Source organism: Chlamydotis macqueenii, chromosome 4 (genome assembly GCF_036417535.1).
Source record: "Chlamydotis macqueenii isolate bChlMac1 chromosome 4, bChlMac1.mat, whole genome shotgun sequence".
Lineage (NCBI taxonomy): Eukaryota > Metazoa > Chordata > Aves > Otidiformes > Otididae > Chlamydotis > Chlamydotis macqueenii.
The window spans coordinates 44,893,840-44,914,703 of NC_141559.1; the positions used below are offsets into that span (position 1 = coordinate 44,893,840).

Below are 20,864 nucleotides of genomic sequence, written 5' to 3' on the forward strand. Positions count from 1 at the left end.
CAGTTGGAAGTCAGTCTCGGCACTGCAGTTGCAACAGTTGCTCGTCTCAAGCGTGGAAGGGCTGATGTTAGTTTTTGCCCTTTCTGGCTGAGATCTGAACCATGTGCATAAACTTGGCTACTGAAGCAGAATGGAGAAAAAATCATTTGCACTAGCAGATGTGATCTTCAGCTAGGAGGCAGCCAGCAGAGATTCTGCTATTGTTTCCCAACTGAAGCCAGCATCCTGCTGTTGGCCCCTTTTCTTTTCCTGTATTCCATTTCAAATTCAAAGCCAGGTTAGCTGTGGTTTAATCTATTTGACTGGATGCTTGAATGTATCTGAAGAGACATACCCAGGAAGTCACCTCAGATGGGGAAGGAGATGGACAAGCAGCTAAGAGCATTGTTCTAATACTTCATTCATGGTATGTAAAAGGTAAGCTCTTGTTCATTCTGATACGCACCGTAAATGTCACAGAGAGTGACTAGGAGGAGTATATGAAACCTTTGTGGTATTGTGGTTTTGCTGAGACTGAGTAACAAACTAAGGTATGGTGGAGGACCATGGCCTAAAGACTATATATCTTACATTAAACTATTTACTTAAAATAAGAATTTTATACTTGCTGAATACAGAATAGTTAGCAAAATTGAACTAAACCAAGTTAAGCAAGTCTGAATAAATCTTTATGGAGCCCTGTAGAGTATGAGTCTGTCATAGTTCAGCCCCGATCAGGACCAGACTACGCGGTCTCTCTCTCACTCCCCCCACCCTCCGAGAAAACAGGGAGAGATAATATAAGAAAAATGGCTCGAGGTTTGAGATAAGGACAGGGAGAAATCCTTAAAGTTACCATCACGGGCAAAACAGACTCAACTTGGGGAAAACTATTCATTTATTATTACAAACAGCAGGATAATGAGACAGAGAACAAGATAACCTCCATCCACCCCTCCCTCTTCCCAAGCTTAACATTATCTCTACTACCTTCCCTCCCACCCCGAGTGGCACAGGGGGGGAAGAGGGAATGGGGGTTGCAGTCAGTTCATCATACGTTGTTTTACGCCGCTAACTTTCATGGTCGGGGGAAGAACTCCTCACATTCCTCCCCTGCTCCATTGTGGGGTCCCTCCCACGGGCCACAGTCCTTCGTGGAACTGCTCCGGCGTGGGTCATCTCTTCCACGGGTGCAGTCCCTCTAGAACAGCTGTCCCAGCGGGCCCTCCACGGGCCACAGCTGCCTTCAGGCATCCACCTTCCCCGGTACAGGGTCCTTCCTGGGCTCCAAGTGGATCTCTGCTCCTCCGTGGACCTCCATGGGCTGCAGGGGGACAACCTGCTCCACCATGGTCGTCACCACAGGCTGCAGGGGAGTCTTGGCCAGGAGCCGCGTTACTCCTCCCCCTCCTTCTTCACTGACCTTGGCGTCTGCAGCCGTTCCTCACAACAGGCTGGTAGATGTCTCTCAGGATCTTTTTTTACATCTTATTCACTTCTCATCTCCTTTCCACTTCTTGCAGCCGGGCTGGACTGAGTCGGACTGAGGCCCATGAGGCCTGCGCCTCCCCCTCTGCGCCTCTGCCCCAGCTCAGCTTCTTCACATCTTCTCTTCTCTTTTTTTTTTTTCTCTTTTCCCCTTCTTAAATACGTTATCGCAGAGGCGTTATCACGGAACATTCTGCTACCAATCGGCTCGGCCTTGGCCAGCAGCAGGTCCGCCCTAGGCCCGGCCGAGTCCACTGAACAAAGGGGAGCGACTTCTAGCAGTTTCCTACAGAAGCTACCACCTTAGCCAACCCTTCACTAACAAAACCACGACAGAGTCTTAGATCTGGGAAGTGGATGTTTTCTATTCTGATTCCAACATATCTGTCAGTATGGATGTAGACTACACAATTATGTTTTCACCAGTGACTGATGAACAACAAACAGCCAGCCCAAGGACCAGAATATTGCTAGCTATGGAGATCTGCTAACAGAGTCCTGGGGCAATTGAACTGTGATGATGGTCCTCTCCTCTAGCACTGCATTTTCCCCCTTGAAAAACAGCTGGAGACACAGGTTTAATGTGAGATTAAGTACTGAGAGACAGTAGGAAGGAGAAAGGGAGAGTGAGACTTCTTCAGTGGCTAGGATATGCTCAGCCTACATGGCTGACTTAGATTTAGATCTCTTAATACAGTGTAAAGCTTCTCTCATTTGTCTGTCTTCTAGAAATCCCTTTCTTAAGCAGCTCAATTCCTTTACTCCCTGTAAAGATCCTAAGCATTCAAGCTCAATCTGAGCTTGAAAATTGTGTTAGACAGAGTATTTATTTCTAGGTGCTATTCTGAACATCTACAGTGTTTCCCATTTTTAGACTTGTAAAAATCACAGTTCCTCATTTTATGTGGAAAAGATAAAATATTGCAAAAGCCAGCTGATACACTTTTCTCTATAAAGAGAAAAGTAAAGACAATCCTCTCTTCTAAAAGTAGGAGTTAAAGACTTTTCTTCTAACAATAGGTGGACTCAAGAAACAGGGAAACAGAAGAAAGGAACAGAAAATGCAATACATGTGATAGTCACACCAACTGCCTAATTAATGTTTGCTATCTCATAAGTATCACTGAAGAGATTACTTAAAGCAGATAGATAATGGTTTTATTGGGCTATCTAGATAAAATTGGGTTTTATCTAGATTAACTAGATAAAATCGTAGTTACCTGATGCTAATGTGAGATTCTGGTCATATGGTTTTTGTACTACAGTTTTTGAACATAAGTTGCTTTGCAGAGTGGTTTTATAGACAGGGAACCTGAAAGCACTTTATATGGATAAAGTAGAATGTCTAGACAATGTTTATTTTTTTATAAAAACCCAAAATCTAGGGGAAAAAAGACCTCATACTTTGCGAGATACAGCTGTGGCTCTACCTCTGGCCTCAAAGGAGAAACACTACAATTAAATTATATTTCTGATGAATTCTTATGGTAGTCCTAGAGGGATGATCAGAACAAATGGTAGCTGAGTAAATGCAATTCTCAAGATGCTGTTTGATTCAATAATCACAGTCTGTATGGATTGATGTGATGTGGCTACTGCACTTTATGACTTTCACTGTTTTCTAATGGTTAATACCTTGGATTTCCAGGTTCTTACTAAATAGTTGCCATTGTAATGCTTTGAATATTCTCTTCTACTCTTTGTACCTTTGTATGGAGGAAAAAAAGGACCAATATTTACTCAAAACAAATGTCTGTCACAGGACAGCACATGCTGACAGTAATTTTAGATTGCTTCTCAGCTGCAGTCTAGTATGATCTAACATCAGGCCATCATATTTTTGCTTTTTTTTTTTTTCTGTATTTTTCCTTCCGTTAAGACTGGTTCTGGCACTCATCTCATCCTCAGTTTGGACACTTCAGCGTGCTAGGTAGTAGAAAGCTAGTCCTTTATGTATGAATGTGTTAGACCCCAGATATATGAAGTTTTGATCAGTATTGTCCTGAAATCAAATCATTCACCATGTAATTAATCAAACTTTTTTTTTTTTTGTTAAGTGTCCCGCATTTGTGAGCTTTAATGTTTTAGGTTATCTAGTACATAGGATGGAATCACCCTGGCAAAAGTTGCTATTGTCTTTAGTGAGAGTGAGGGTATTGGCTCCAAGTGTCCTCAGACAAACTGGATTAATGAAAAAAAAAAAAAAAAAAAAGCCAAACTCCAAATAGAAAGCTTTTTATTTTTAAAGTTATTAACGTTGAAAGAAATTTTCTGACAACAATTTTATGTTCTAACTGAAGTAACAGTTTGCCTGAAAACAAGACATATTCTCAAAGTGAAATAAAACTGTATTGCTGTAAGAGGTAATAGACCACCAGCACTTTCCTTCTGCCTTTTGTTATGTTTTCTTTTTGCTCTGCATCTGCTAAAATAAGACCAAAATTAACCTCTCTTGGTGACAAAGTAGTGTGTTATGTATCACACGGCAATCATAATGGCAGATGACTATCACAGAAAGCATGAAGAAGAATGAAATATCTAAACTGACTTTTCCATGAGGCAGTACTGCTCCTTTTGCTTTCTCTCCTGTCATTCAGTCATTATCAGAACCACCATGAGGCAAGCAGTCTAGCTGAGTCTACCTTGTTCAGTTTCTTTTTATTCCTCCCAGAATGTTACACCACATTCGAGAGGCATTCTGCTTTACTTATTACTGAAATACAGTTAAACACTTTCTATCCTTTGCCTCCCCATTATAAAATTTCTTAAATAAACAAGATACTCCATAGTGTGTGTGTGCACAAAGCTGGTTATTTCAAGAGATTGTCTATAAAATTTGTTACATGTAAGTAAATTTAGCTGAAATTATTTTCATACTTCTCTAAGGAGACAAAATAATAAAAAAACCCCACTTGGTAAGTATAGTGTCCAGACACGTTTTGCAATTTGCACTGAAATATAAATTGCAATTTGAGTGTATTTTGCAGATAAAAACTGCTTATAAAAGTACTTGCCTCTTCCTCATCGTAAAACTTTCAGGCTGTATCTGTGGTCATGCAGCCTGACTAGAAATGAGGATTTTTGGGTGTCTGGCATGTGAAACTAGATGAGTTCTCATACATATGGCTGGTGTCTATGTATCTAAAACCAAGATTCACAAAACTGTAGGAATGTACTACCATTCGTTTTTTCTTTCAAGTCCCAGTCTGCGGATTTCAGTGGCGTATTGGGGGATACCAGTGCTGGTGCTGTCACCTGCCATTGACTACATAAATTCTTAGGAAGGAAGTGAATCTGGAAACAAATACTGGGGCAGGTGACAAGATTTGTGTAAGACTGATAATGACTGCAATAAAAGAAAGATGAAAATAAATGTGGAAAACAGCAACTAATTATTTTCAACTTGATGAATTTGCATTTGCAATTCCCATCTCTCTTAGAATGGAGAACCAAGGTGCCATTCAGAGGGACCACCGTAGGCAGGAGGAACAGACCCACTGCAACATCATGACAGTCAGCAAGGACAGTTCTGCAATGAGGATGGGGTAACCCCATGCACTGGTACAGGCGAGGGATGAACTGGATAGGTAGCAGTTCTGCAGGAAAGGTTTGGGACCCTGGCAGATAAGTGCACTGAGTGACAATTAAGGTCCTGTCTCCTGCAAAGAAAAATGCCCTGTTGATGCCAGGAAGTGCTGTTTTCTGTGTCTAGGGATGATCACATCCTCAGTCTGACATAGACTCTGTTTTTCAAAGTGTTTATAATTTCTCCTTTTCCAGTGAGGGAATGAGCAGCTTCAGAGATTTCACGCTCATAGAATACCTCCTGGATAGAAAGTACAAACTTCCTTTTCTGAGAAGTGATCTATGAAAAAAACCCTGAGGGCTTAAAAATCACTGCTGTAGTCTCAAAAACAGTGGTTTAGGTGTTTGTGAAAACAAGCAGGGGTTTGAGTTCTTGTCAGCAGAGTAAGACATCAAAGATGTCTCCTTTAATCACTATGTTGGCAGCAAAATGGCTCAATATACGGCACTAAGTCAGTTGAAGGTAGGATCTAGAAGAGGCACAATCTACAGGTTGTTAGGCAAGGGTTAACTTGTTTGACCTTAAGGGGGAACCAAAAGGATCATGTGAGAAAAGATTGTGTCTGGGATGTATGTGTTAGGAGGTTGAATGGGAAACGTGGAGTTAAGGAAGTGGGCCGTTCATTGAGATTGCAGATTTACGGACACAGAGTTATCAGAAATGGTCACAAACAGAACCCAGCAGTTCTGGTGCTGTGAGTGTAGCAACCATAGCTCCACTGTTTCTGGGACCACTACATCCAATACTTTGAGACAAAACCTGTCAACAGGCATAAGACAGTTCTGAGCAGCATCATTCAAGTGCAGATGTCGTACGTTATCCATGGAGCAGGAACAATGCCAAGATTCAGAGTATTTCTATTTGTGCTTGTTAGCCAATGCTATTATGTATAAATTCATGCTCTTGTATATTGGGTTTTTTACAGCTGTGATTGAAATAACCTGTGATTGATTGAAATTAAAATTGGGTTTTGCATAAAAGCCCAGGAAAGCAATACACGCGACACAGGAAGTGAATGAGCACAAGGCAAAACAAGACCATCTTGTAATGTGAATGGTTCACATGCGTTTTATCTGGTTGTTGTGATTCTACTTCACTTCCCAAATTTGTCACCGTGGATATGCCAGTGGACGCAAAAACTTGAAAATGATCAGAAATGTTGTTGCATCACTTCAGAACACAAGACTTGATGAGCCATTATGCTGTACTGTTGCTGAAACGGTTATGTCCCTATATTTAGAGGCAGTTTGTTTTTCAAGCTGTGGTTACAGTGATCCATTTTCAATTGGGCATCAAATGCTGATGAGACATGCACTGATGAGTTTCCACATACTGTCTTAAAGATTCATGTTAATTTGTTTCACAGGGAGACTTTTGGGTTTTTTTTTTCTGTTTTATGGCATGTCTCAGAAAAGCTTTCCATCAAATAAACTTAAATTGAAAACCCTTCTTCGGTCACTTATTACGTACCAGCCGCAGTTGCTTGGCATTCTTTTAAGAGAATCATTTTCATCTAATCTGTTGTAGGCCAGAGAAATAGCCTGTATTTTTAGTTTTGAAAAATGATTTTTCTTTTTGTTTCTTGTGGATTATCCTAAAGGGGTATCTGTCTACAGTATCTCATTGCAGGAGCCTTAAGAAAGCATATTATTGGTCACATGTTTCAGTGATGAGTGAGTTATCTCAGGGATCTGTACTGGGACTAGTATTATTTAACATCTTTGTCGGCAATATAGGCAGTGGGATTGAGTGCACCCTCAGCAAGTTTGTGGATGACATCAAGTTAAGTGGTGTGGTTGATACTCTGGAGGGAAGGGATGCCAATTCAGAGGAACATTAACAGACTAGAAAGGTGGGCTCATGAGCCTCATGAAGTTCAACAAGGCCAGGTGTAAGATCCTGAAGCTGGGTCAGGGCAATCCCAGACATAGATACAGGCTGGGCGATGAGTAGATTGAGAGCAGCCCTGCAGAGAATGACTTGGGGGTATTGGTGGATGAAAAACTGAATATGAGCTGGCAATGTGCACCTGCAGCCCAGAAAGCCAACCCCATCCTGGGCTTCATCAAAAGAAGTGTAGCCAGCAGGCCCAGGGAGGTGATTCTGCCCCTCCACTCTGCTCTTGTGAGACCTCACCTGGAGTACTGTGTCCAGCTCTGGGGCCCCAGCATGAGAATCATAGAAAGACATGGACCTGCTCGAGCAGGTCCAGAGGAGGGCCATGAAGATGATCAGAGGGCTGGAGCACCTCTCCTATGAGGACAGGCTGAGAGAGTGGGGGTTGTTTAGTCTACAGAAGAGAGGGCTCCAAGGGGACCTTATAGCAGCCTACCGGTAATTAAAAGGCAACTAACAGGAAAGATGGGGAGGGACTCCTTATCAGGGAGTGTAGTGATAGGATGAGGGGTTATGGCTATAAACTGAAAGAAGGTAGATTTGGATTAGATATTAGGAAGAAATTCTTTACTGTGAGGGTGGTGAGGCACTGGAACAGGTTGCCCAGAGAAGTTGTGAATGCTCCATTCCTGGAAGTGTTCAAGGCCAGGTTGGATGAGACTCTGAGCAACTTGGTCCAGTGGAAGGTGTCCCTGCCCATGGCAGGGGGGTTGGAACTGGATGACCTTTAAAGATCCCTTCCAACCCAAACCATTCTACGATTCTATTATATGACATAATGGAGGAAAAGAAACTCTTACTTGTTGTTGTATTTTAATATAAAGTTTAGGGTTTTTCAGCCTACATACACTAGTAAATAATACCGGTTGTAACAAAGAAATGCCAGGCATGCCTACCTTCCTAGAAACCAAACCAAACCCCTCTAATTTGATTAAATTAACTTCATACTTAAGGCTTGAATAAAAAAAAAATAAATATTGTGGACAAAACACTGTTCTCTTGAAGAGGAGACCGTCACAATAAATGTAGTCCTGTGTGAATAATACTATCTTTTCTTTCTCGTTTGCTCTGTCAAAGTTCTTCTAGATTCATACTTGTAATTTTGGTGCTTTAACTTGGAGCAGGCCACTCTGCTGCTTCCTCTGATGAGGACATACCTTTCTGCCTGCAGCTGGTGCCACTCAGTATTGCATTTTTTTCCCCCTGCCAGTCATAGGCAAGTCCCACAGTTGTGCAATTGTCTTCTTGTTTGTTGAGGTCTTTTAGAATCTCCATCCTGAAATACATGGTGGGTGCCTGCACCCAGTCTTCCAGTTTTTCTGTATTAGTAAATGGCTTGGCTTATGGACAAATGAAATGACTTAATTATTTTTCTAGTTAGAGGCACAAACTTCAGCCATCTTTTCAGAGCTGTGGGCTGCACTCACATTTTAGAGCACCCGTTTGGCCAAAGCAATACGGAAATATAAGAGACTGATGATCTGCCATACTGTCCTCTAAAGTTATGACAGTAAACTTCTTCTCCTACCTAAATGTCACAGCAGTATAGCAAGCTGCACTTATCTTGAAGGCACATTTTGAGAGTCATGAGACCTCACGTGCAGTTAATAACATCTGTTGCTCCTGCTTCTCAGCTCAGTCTAGGGCCACAATGAAAAAGGCAGTAGGTGTAAGCTGACCCAACGCAACCTAGTGTGTTATGCCTAGGCCTAGCATGTTTTCCTATTTCTGCTTGGAAGGAAATGAATACCAACTTAAACAGGCTTGAAAGATAGGTTATTAAGAAAAAGGTAGTGGCTCAAAAATATTGAAAAATTAAGTTTCTGTCAAAATTGAAAGGTTTAAATGATGATGATTTTAATGAAAGTTCTCAGACAAATGAGTAAGAGGACAATTCAGCTTTGGAAGACATGTTTGGAGAGATGTTTAGAAATCACAGGAAATTCTGACATTTTGAAACAGGTTTCCATTCACTGTCAGATTAAGTACCTTAGTCATGTCTGAATTACTCAGTTAGAGATTTTTGATACATCATATTGTCCACATGAACTTTGGAAAAATGAGAATAGTTTCTATCACAAATTCTCATTTGTCACTATACAGGTTATAGAAGTACAGTCACAAGCATATGTTAAAATGGCACAAAAGCAAGAGATTCCTAAAAATGAAGAAGAAGTAATCTATATATCTCAAAGGAGACAGAGAAAAAGAATGAAAATAAAGTTTTCTTGTTTGTCATAGGAATTATGGTAAAAAGAAAAAAATAATAATATTTATTTCATTCTCATCATTAACAAAGGGATGTTTAAGTGAAAAAAAAATACCCTACTATAGGATATGTATCTCCATTTCTGGAAGGTTTTTAGGCAAGTATTAGTATTTGTACAGTAAAAGTGCATGTTATGTATTTCCAATTTATTTTAGGGAACACTTCAAAATGTCTCTGTCAGTATGTCCCCACTCTGAATGGAAATTATTAGACAACCTTTCCCTCCTTAGGGCACCATGGCAGTTGTGATAAAACCCACTTTTGAAAAGCACTCTTCCTTAATTTTAATTGCAATGGGATGTTCCTTAAGAACGACACCTGTTGAATTTTCTCCCCACTGCCATTTCAGCAGAATCGAAATAAATGAGTTCTAAACTTAAATTTCAATATATGTTTAACCTATCAAGAATCATATTGGAGAGCAGAAATTAAAAGATATATGGACTAGAATGAAAGTATTCTAGATTTTTTTTCCCCGTGAGAAGATGGAAGCTATGCATTCTTAGCCTTTGCTACATGCTTTTGGAGGATTATTATGCTTGTGATTGTCCAGGGTTTTTTTTTTACAAGTAAAATTAAAATAACTATATTAGTAATGTTGAAACCCTTCATTTTCAAATAATCCCAGAAATGAGGAGCTAAATATCGCAGTTCTACCAAGGCTTCCACTCAGAAAGGTCATGTCCAGTCTGGACACCTGGCCATTGTATACTAAGGATGCTTTCAACTTGTTTGCATTGCCCCCTTGCTGTATGAACTAGGACAGAGATAGTTGGCTTGGTAACCCTGTATCCGTTTTTCCTGACTGAGCCAGGCCACGCTTAACACACACCATATGGACCTATGGATTTCAGCAGTGCTTCATATCCCACAGTGTAGCTCATCACGTGTGGTCATGACACCCGCTGTAAAAATAAAACTCTTACTGAATTTCTTCTGAATTATTTCATCTATGTATTTTCTTAAGCTTACTGTAATAGAAGTTTGATCACCCTTTAGGTCCTTTAGTTTCATCATGTGAATTATTTAAGACTGCATTATCCTCCACAATCCATCTGTCTATTTTAATCGTCTTGTGAGTTCAGTGACAATATTTGAAAAAACCCCAAACAACTCACCAGAATAGCAATAAATGTTAAATGTCTCCCAGTTTTAGTCACTAATATGCTGTCCTACCTGTATTGTAATGCTTGGTGCAGTAACATAAATCCTTTTCTTCTTTCAACAGAAACTGTGGCAGAGTGAGACCTTCTGCTACTTGAACTGCTCCCTTTTCTTGCCATTCAAAAATGAGATCATTCATTGTGTAGCCAACTAAAAAAAAAAAAAAGTGCGAATGAACTCTAAGTCAGCTGCAAACTTTAAAAAGTAGTGATATACCAAATAGTGATGAGTTAAGTAAACTTCATAAAAATGAGAAAATACAGGGGGTCGGGGTCTGCTTGTACCATTCTAAACCATACTGAACTAGAAAAAAAGGCCAGTCATCTTTGTGAAATCTTAATAGTCACGTAGTCTACTAATGGAATTAAAAGCATCAAAATGTTGCTTTTACGCACATTGAAATCTCTTGGGTGCTTGGGAAAATCTTACCCTCCCCAGCCCATGAAGGATAAAATAGGCTCTTTGCTCTCAGATCTTTCTCTTTTTTCCTTGAGGTGAAATGATGGATTGTCAAAGCTGTGTTTGTGCATTTATGTCAATTTGAATTGTTAGGTACAAAGTCTTTAAAGAGAACAATGAATGAAAATTTCTTCAGGAGTGAGGCGCTATTTGAATTGAAAAAACACATTTCTCTGAAAACAGCATAAAACAAGGGAAAGTGATTGTAATCTCATATGAGCTGACTGTGACATATTATGATATTAAAAGGCATTCACTTTAAATATTCAGATTTCTGTACTTATCTGTTCCTCATGCACGTGTGTGTAAGGGTAAATAAAACAGCAAAAGCTGTAGAAGTACTAATCAAGGGCCAGACTTTGTAAGGGGCAAGTACTTTTTCCTTCTGTTTCCCTCTCTAAGCTGAATATTTGCATGGGATATAATTGGGGAAAATATACTACTACTCTGAATATGTGATATATTAACTTCCTGGTGTTATATATATGTGTGTATATATATAATTTAATATAAATCTCTAGCATTTTATTCCAAATTTTTTTCTGAATAAATTTTATCTGGTTATGATAACTGGAAAAAAAAAGTGGCTTCCTACTCTTCTTATTCAGGTTTCATTAACACTTTCTCAGAATCCAATAGAATTAGACAAAGTGAGATTTTAAGACTGAAATCTAAAACTAGATGGCTTCTGTTGTTGCCATAGCTTGAATGAAAAAGGTACACTTGAGCCACAAATAGCTAGAAGCAGAAGGAAAAAGGAGTAATTTTTCCATCTAAATTATATAGTTTTAATTCATTTTGCTTTATTGCAGTATTTCCCTTCTTCTTTAGTACAATGCTAATCTGTTGTAGGGAATAACCTACTGATAAGTGGAAATGTCTTTTAACCTTTCAGTAACAAATTACTATTCTAAGTACATTGTTCAGAACTTTCTAAGAGTAACTGTCTGCCCAGAAATACTGAAATTTTGAGTTCTATTTAAGGAAATAACCTCTTTGGTGTGTGGGCATAAATCTTTCCCCTGTTATATTCAGTGACTTCATTACTCTTCGAATACATCTATAAATGCTCTTCATGCATAGTGCCCTGATATGCTCAACTCAAATCTGAGACACACTTCATCCTTTCTGATCTGACTATGTTGAAGACACCTATAAGTAAAGAATTGGTGATTATAAATTTAAAATTGTTTTCAACACCTCTCCTTGCTCCTAGATTCTTCATGTTTTTTTTGGGGGGAGTACCTTTATAGAAAGGCACTCAGGCTGACTGTTGGTTTACTTGGGTATCTTTTGGGGGCTGGATAAATATGCTAAAAATGAGACCATATCCTTTTAAATAAGTATTTAATTAAGATAAGGCATTACTCAAGTCATGACAAGCATATATTAACTGTGCAACTTATTTTTCTGTCTTCTTGAATGCACAATATTCTATAAACGCAGTCCTAAAATTCACTATTAAATGCCATAAACTATGACAAATCAGAAGTATAGCTCTTATCAAACTTTGCATGAATTCAGACAAAAAGCAGTTGTGTGTAAAGCAGATTATCATTTGAAGCATGTAGGTTATGGCCAGAAGTAATATCCCCTGAGTAAAACTCATTGAACTGACAAGAAACAACTGCTGTGTCAAAATGTATTTCACTAAATCAGGATCATTCATCTCTAATGTGTGCTTTTAATTTTGATTATCTACGCTGACCACTAGTTTTTCTACAGTGCAATCTATTAAAAATAACAGCAGTGTATGCAAAAAGCTGATGTAGTAATTCATGTTTATCGTGTTTACATCTTAAATACCCAAATACAGCTTTAGCATTCAATACTGTAACTTCAGTTTTGTAAGTCAAGACCATATTTAGAAAGTAAATGTGTCTTAAAATATAGAGGAGCTTAATGGAGATGTGAGTTTCTGTTATACCAAAGAAATTTAAGATAGTATTATATGTATAATATTTCTACTAAGTATGTTAAATTAAATCAAATTAGTCTGTATTAAAATTATGGTCCTTTATTAAATATGAAATACATGGCCCAATCAAATGTGCCTATTGAATTAGGGATATCTAAAGTAATGTAATAATCCTGTACTTGGGGAAGTGAGAAAACATACATTATTAAGTATATTGAACTATTTGATAACACAAACTTGTTTCTAAATATTCTTTAGTAAGCCATGTTAACAAGGACAGGTGTTACTGATTTTCCAACTGAAAATATTTCATTATTTGGTACAGTTCCAAATAAACTGATGATCTCTTTCTTCTTTCCAACTACTGCATCGTTCTTTTGTCTTGGCATGGAGCAAAGGAAGAAAGACTACAGTGGAAAGTATCTAGTCACTTGCAGAAATAAAGCAGAACCAGAGAATTTACAAGAACTTACTGTAGCTCATGTCCTAGGCCCATCCCAGCATATTCTGTGCATGAAAGGGCTAAAACCCAGATTGTTCTGTATTAGAAATTTTTCAGAAGAAACAGCAATACTATTAGAGCTAACTGAGCTTCTTAATATCTCAAAAAAAAGGATTTTTAAAAAAAATTAATTTTATCAAGGAGACCTGCTGAATAGCACAGTGTGTAACATTCAGAATACTTGGTATTGTGTACACTGTTAAGACTGTTAGTGGTTACCATACTGTAGTATATATACTATTACAGTTTAGGTGTATGGTGTTCTACATGTAGTAAGCCTAAAAATCAATCCTCCAGCACTCTAATTTTTGGAGTTCTGCTGATTAATGTAATTAGTATCCCTTATTGAAGTGGCTGGGCTCCCAGCAGCAGCAGAAGACATCATGGCAGATTTTGAAATTACCTTAAAGTTCAGTCTCAACAACAAAGTAGGACTTTTGATCCTCAAGTGGATAAGGCACCAAATTGCTTCGTGCCATCAATGAGGGGCAGGGGTGGGGCTAAGTGCACAGTAAGTAGCCAAAGTGTAGGGAGCTTTGGTAATGAAAATTTTGAAGCCTTGAGGGCAGAGTGTTATTTTTTTATATATAGTATTTTACAATTGCCAGTCATATAAGTTGTCAGTATTAGAATTATGTGAATAACTTTAAAATTCTGATGCCACTGCCTGAGTTCAATGGGACTGCACAGATATTTCATGCATACGTGTTTGCAGTACTGAGGCCTACATTTGCAAAATGGAAATTATTAGATGTTGCCACAAAGAAGGTCTCTACTAAAATGCATCTACCTTACTCATCTAGATGAAAAAAAGTACACTCGTCCATCCACTGCTGAAATGAGTTTTGCAAGAATAAAAATGAAAACAAGTGAATTATTTAATTGTATAACTGATTAGTCAAGGAAAGGCAGACGAGAGAAGTGAGTAATGGTGCTCTCTTTGTTCCAGGTTTATGCAGCACCAGTCAATCTAACTGACCAAGCTCATAGTAAAAGCTGAGTGTTCCTGAAACATAATTGCAATTAAAAATAATTGATCTGAATGCAGCAGTACCCAAATAGTAAAATTCAATAAGACAGATATCTTTGTGTGGTCTCTCAAATTTTGCTTTGATATTATTGAATGATGGCACCACTAGCAGAAAGGGCTAATTTGTTGGGTAGATATATGCAGGAACAATTCAAACAGAATATCTTAGGAATAGATTATACTGCCAATGATTGATAAATATATTACAGGTTCAATCCAGTGCATTAATTTTTCATGAAAATAATTAAAATAAGGCAAACCATTTTAAACTCAATTCTAGAAATAGTAAACCTGAAGTCCACCTGAGCTTTTGGTTCCTACTCCACTGTTTATGGTACCTGATTAATAAATGTACATCATCTTCAAAGCAACTTAAAGAAAATTATTCAGTAACATAACTCTAAGAAAAAGTCTAAATGCCTGTTGCTGTTACTGGTCTGCTGTCAAAGATTAGAGATACACTGTATATTTTCCAAATGGCCTATGTGATAAAGTATCTCAGAAGCTATATTCCATTACATGGTTATCAATATGCACATAGAGCAGTGAAGAATGGTTGTATGATCAGATCACCTTCTCAGCAAACTCTGGGCTTGAAAAGTGAAGACTTTATTCTGAACAGATGTGTGGTTATCAGTGCAAACTTGCACTCTAGTGTTATATTTTAAAATATGTTCTGCATCTTGTAAGAACTGCACTGAAATATGTAGTAGCTATAAAGAACAAGATGTTTCTCTTTAGAGATTCTAAGTGATAAAGAAGATAACAATGTCTTTATTGTACTGTTAGGTCCATAAATACTGAATCTACAGAAGCTAGCTGTCAGGAGAGTTGGCATAATGTAGGACCTTGAATTTGAGGAAACAGAGGAACCAATTCACAGATATGTCATAGAATGATGAATCATGTCCCTTGCAGTTTTCCAAGTTCTGATTCACACCTATGGAAACCCTATCTCCCCAGTGATACCTCTTTCTAGAGCCTCCTCCTTACAGTTGCTATGCCACAGAAGTCCATGCCAAATGTTAATGCACTGAAGAGTTTTGCAGTTTATTTACATCTTTTTTTTAGATTTGCAAAAATAGCAAAGACAATACCTAATCGTATTTCCTATGCCTCTTAACATTTCTATCAGGAGAGCACTGTATTTTGTCTAGGGAAATAATTTCAGTGATCTTCTACTCAACCCTAAGAGTATAGCAAGAGATGACGTAAAATCAAATCATTATAGTGCTTTTTGCAACTACACGTAACTTTAAATGTTTATTAACTCTGCTTATAGATGTATGTAGCTTATTCTGTAGCAAACTGAACTGGTTCTGGCTAGGATAGAGGCGGGGCTAGATAGGGGGACACAGCTGGGATAGGCTACTGATTGGCCAGCAACTGAGATAGTTTACCCAAATTGGCCAAACGGCTGTTCCATACCTTGTGAAATCATGCTCAGTATATCAGTAAGGAGGGGGCTGAGGGGAGGTTCATGATACTTGGGAGGGAGCTGGTCATTGGGATCTGCTGTAAGTTATTGTACTGTAAATTATGTGCTTCAGTATTTTCTGTTATTGTTTTTTTGTTTGTTTGTTTTGTTTTCCATTTCTGTTTTCTTTTCCTCTATTATTCTCTTAAACTTTTTTTTTTTTTTTTAATCTTGGCTCATGAGTTTTGCCTTTTTTTCTTTACCAGTTTTCCTCCCTGTCCCACTGGAGGGTGAGTGAGAAACTGTGTAGCTTGGTCCTGAGTGGGCCTAAGCTATGATACAGACATAAGTGCTTAGCTCTTGAATCCTGACTTCTTCTTGGGTTAAGACTTCAGTGTAAGATGTTCTCTTTGTGCCTTGCTTTCGTTGTATTCTGCTTTCCATAGGAAATGTGGTGTGCATGTCTGAAGGGAGCCCAAGCCTGTATGTCTGGAAGAAAAAACTGTGAATCTATTTCTGAGCATACCTGTCTTTAAGGGTAAATTTTAGCTACATAATAGTTATTCATTATAAATGTTTATCGTTCAGTCTTACTGTATTATCTCTCCTGCTGGTTATTTGTAAGCAGAACATAAATATCTCTTACTTATTTGCATTTTCTCTAGGCCAACATCATATTTAGCCTCTCACTAAAAAGGAATTTTTCTTTTTTGAGTATGAGGTGGTTTTGGTGATAATTATAAACTGCTGCCAGATATTTTTATTACTGTTAATTGGGAAATACAGTGTTACGGAGGAAAGTAGTAGTGGCTACATTTTAGCGTTGGAGAAAGGATAGTCAGTCACTGGCTTAGTGAGTATACGAGGGCACAGCTTACTAAGTCATTGATAGTGGGGAAAAAAGTGACCCTTTTATATTAAAAAAATACCTGAAAGCAATGGAGACTATCATCTAGTACAGTTGTTTACAGGATCAGGCCATTAGTCAGGACTTCTCACTGTGTAATAAGTGCTAGGGTTCGAGTTTGCAGGATATAAATGCATTAAGGTTGAGAAAGGAAGTAGAGATCACAAATTTTGTGTGTTATGGGACACAAACCAGCTCCTGTGGCTGTAGTAGACTGCAGTTTGCAATGTATTTGTTCTCGTCTGGCTACTGGCCAGGTGTTTGCTCTTACTTAGTTCTATAAAGATATTAGTAATTACACAAAATCTAAGTGGTGTCATCATAAGACTGGAAAGAAAGGACAAAAAAACCCACATTGTTATGTTGAACAGCAGTGTGAGTAAACTTCTGATCCAGTTGAATACCAATATATCTTGTAAATTTTCTACTCATACTTTTTTTTTTTTATTCCAGGAAGGTTGTGCTGCTCTTGTGTCATTTTATAATACCTACAGGCATATTGAAACTTTTTTCTTTTTTTTTTCTTTTTTTTTCTTTTTTCCTAATGTTTAGTAAGGTACAGGTCCAAGAATAACTTTGGATTTATTCAGCAAACCAAGCAGTTCTGTAAATAGCCAGCTGAGGCAAGGACTGCAGTCATGTTGACTAAAGTTATTTCACTACTCTTCTGTTAGGTATCCCAACAGTGTTCCTCCAGGACAGGCTTCCTGCACATTACTGTTCCTAAGAACATCACAGAGGTTTGAATTGTGCCCTAAATTCCAAGCAACAAAGCATGTGTCAGAGCTAACAAATCTGCTTTTGGCTTGAGGTTAGAATAAATTCTTCTAATATACATTATGCACTAAAAATATTAGCTTCAAGAAATCAGCTGTGATGCACTTCAAGGCTAAATTTATGCTGGACCTCCAGGAAAGCAAGATTTTATTCTATGTACTTCTGAGTCACTTTGCAAAGGGTCTGCCCCTTGCACTGCCCTCTAAGTTGTTCTGATGGCTTCTCTCCCTTTGGAGTTAGAGATTTATCCTTCTCAGACTGAATTTCAGAAAAGAACAATATTTCAGGCCCAGCCCTCTAGCACTTATCTCAAACTTAACGTTTCTTGCTGAAGCCCATGAATTTTCAGCTGTCACTTTTATATTGGTTTCTGTGGGTTCAGTAGCAGTTGTACAGTTACTCAGCCCTCTCATCCTGAGTTGATTGGGAGCTGACGACTACGAATATCTAGCTGTTTGTAGCTGCATGTCAGATCTTATTTCAGATGTGCACAGTGGGCCGAGTCGCCCATCTGTACAGTAGAAACCATACGATGACTTGTTGACAGCTTTTGTGCTACTGAAATGGAAGGGATAGAGATATGGTTTCCACACATTCAGGCACAAGCAGGCATTGACCTAGTGTGTCCATAATTACTGTCACTGAGGAAGACACCTGAGGCTCCCTGGCAGATAAGAAATACACTCTAGTTTTATTATCTTTCATATGGTGTCTTTGTGCTGTTGTGGGAAAGGAACAACGTGCGCTTCCTTTTCTGTAATGCAGTAGCCTATACTGCTGTAGCCTGCTTACAGATCTTTCCACTTACACAATCTCCAATTTAAAGACTGGGAGGAAAGGTATTATGCTATTCGGGTAACAGTGTCATGTAGTATGGAGTGAATTTTCCCTAAAAATTCAGAAGACAGGAGGGTGATTGTTTAGAAAGACTAAAAAGCTTCCATAAATCAAAAAGGGGGGAAAAAAAGACCAGTAAGATTTATTATTACTATTTATTATTATTATTATTATTATTAAGAATTTATTAAGAGACAATAAGCATCAAAATAAAACTGAGGTGAGCAGGTGCTTTCTCCCTTACATATGTTGTTTTTCATAGTGTATTTCTTCTTCTGTAGCTGAGCTAGTCTTTTCACTGCTCTTTGAAAACTCAGGAATATTGAATGTCACATAAAGTTATAATTGTAGTATATGAATAAAGGAATGCTGTGAGATAAAAGTGAAACTTTAAAAAGAGAGAGACAACAAGCTCTAGCACATGAAAGAGAAACATTTCTTTCCTGGGAGACAGGCCACAGAAATAAATATGTATCTAGCTGACATTTCTTTGTGTCTTATTCAAGCAGAATAAAACTAAAATTATCTCACATGCCTATAGGCTGCCCTGGTGCAAAGCACAGAAATTGTAGAAGGGATTACTTTGTATGTGCATTTTCATTTGTTTCCTTTTTAAGATACAAAAGCAGCTCATTCTAGTTGCTGAGAAGTCATTTGGTAAAATAAATCCTTTAAAAATAGAAGATGTTTCCACTTAAATATTTTTCAGACACTTCATGATGTAAGTCAAGTACTTTAACTAGGGGTAAATCCAGCTGCTTAGACTGACCTTGGAAAAAAACATTATTGAGATGGATAGAAATATTATTTGTGAAGAAAAGCTATACATTAATTTTCCTCTTAGACCTTTCTATGCTGGAGCAACAGTATCAATGTTGAAGGAAAGTATCTAGAACTGAACAAAAATACAATCTTATAACAGAGGTAAAACATACAGTCTGTGCTTTATAAGTAACTATGAGCTTTTCTTTGCATCCTGGTTGTAAGATGAGTAAGAAAAAGATGAGTGATTTGTTAGAAATAGTTTAATGCGCTTAGTGACAGATGCAAGAGCAAGGCTTGCAAAATCAGATAAGATTTAAAGAACCTGTGAGATAAACAGGCCTTGTAAATTAGTAATTGTATGATGTCCTACCCAATTTGACACTCAGTGGAGAAAACAGCAATGATGATCACTTGAAAAAGAAACATCTGAAAGCACTACTGCTGCTGTTTTGATCCTGCAAGGACTTTGGTTTTCGCAACATAGCCTGATGATCAGATCATTTACTCAGGACATGAGAACTGTGTTCTCGGTTTTGAAACCCCATGTCTTCCACTTCTCTGGGACAGTGCTTTGATCCTCCTGTTTAAGTTGTCTCACTGTGCACCAAAAAATTTAAGCCAAACAGCCACAGGAGATTATGACACTGTGGCCTAGAAATTAGAGATGCTTGGATGGATTCAGGCTCTCAGGATTATGTCTGTTCTTACCTCTGGAGATTTGATATGAAGCCCGGGAAAATGCTAAGTGCACCCATCCTCCTTTCTTCTTCTATAATTTTTCAGGAGAACTGGATGCTTGTTCTTAGCCAAAGACTCTGGAATTTGAATGTATGTACTCACATTTTTCTAAGTTTTGGAAATTGGTCAGAGTTCAAAATCATATAAAACATTTTTTTTACCTAGTAACTCTCCTATCTAGCATGTAGATAATTTTTGTAACTCCTCCAAGGTGTCTATTTGCCTTCCTGTACTTCCTGTGTAGAGAAACTGGTTTTGGGCAGGTGAATTCCTGCTGTTGAAGACCTAGGAGCTTGGAAATTATGTCACTGTGCCTATCTTCTTTGGATCCATCCCAGAGTTATTTCAGGGAACAGCTGTCTTGTTCTTATGAACCTAACTGGCTATTCTGCTATGAGACATGTGGGTGTAGCCAGAGTTCCTATATGCTGCAAAATTTTCTGCCTCAGGCCAGCTACTTTGCCCCTAGTCTCTATTTTTCAATGTATAGAGTTACAGCTAAAATAAAATTAGATAAGGTGATATGAGGAAAGCTTTATTACTTGTACTTCCTTATGAAATCAAATCTGATCTTTCTTTGTAACTAGAAGATTTTGAAGCACTCATTTGTATTCTGTTCAGCTCTTCTTTTGTGAACGTTGTGTCTCTCTACTGTGTGAATGTGCAGCAGGGAATTTACTCCCACTGAACTGAATGATTAAAAACAAGACTTCAGTGAAAAATGTTCTGCTGGAAAGTACAGTAGAACATCTACAGTGCTACTCAACTAATAAGTATTGGTTCCCTATGGTGCAGTTTGTGGGAATTGTGAGCTCCTGCAAGGTTTCTATAAAGCAAACCAGATGCCTGTTTGTTCAAGAACGCTCAGTTGTTGTATGACCTGTCCTCACAAGTGCTGAAAGAGAGGAAAAGTACAGATGAGTTTTATGAAGTTGTTAAAGCAACAATTTCATAACTTTTTAAACACAGGGGTGTTTTAAATTACACATTTTGTGTGTTCAGTGAAACCTTATGATATTTTCTGTTTGAAGCGTAATTATATGTAGTGGATATACCTGCCATCTGTACGTGCTCTGATACAACGGCCTCATATTAACCTTTTATTCAGTCACATAATTATAAAGGTGACATA

General features: G+C 38.1%; 1 protein-coding gene across 2 annotated transcripts in view; it reads right to left on the minus strand.

Annotated features, from left to right (window-relative positions):
- Positions 1 to 20,864, minus strand: part of GLRA3 (glycine receptor alpha 3) — an 87,317-nt gene that overhangs the window by 13,601 nt on the left and 52,852 nt on the right. For both annotated transcript variants that reach the window (XM_086746669.1, XM_086746668.1), the window contains exon 6: positions 10,395 to 10,532. In XM_086746669.1, coding sequence (XP_086602795.1) covers positions 10,395 to 10,532 — 138 coding nt within the window. The remainder of the gene's footprint in view (positions 1 to 10,394; positions 10,533 to 20,864) is intronic.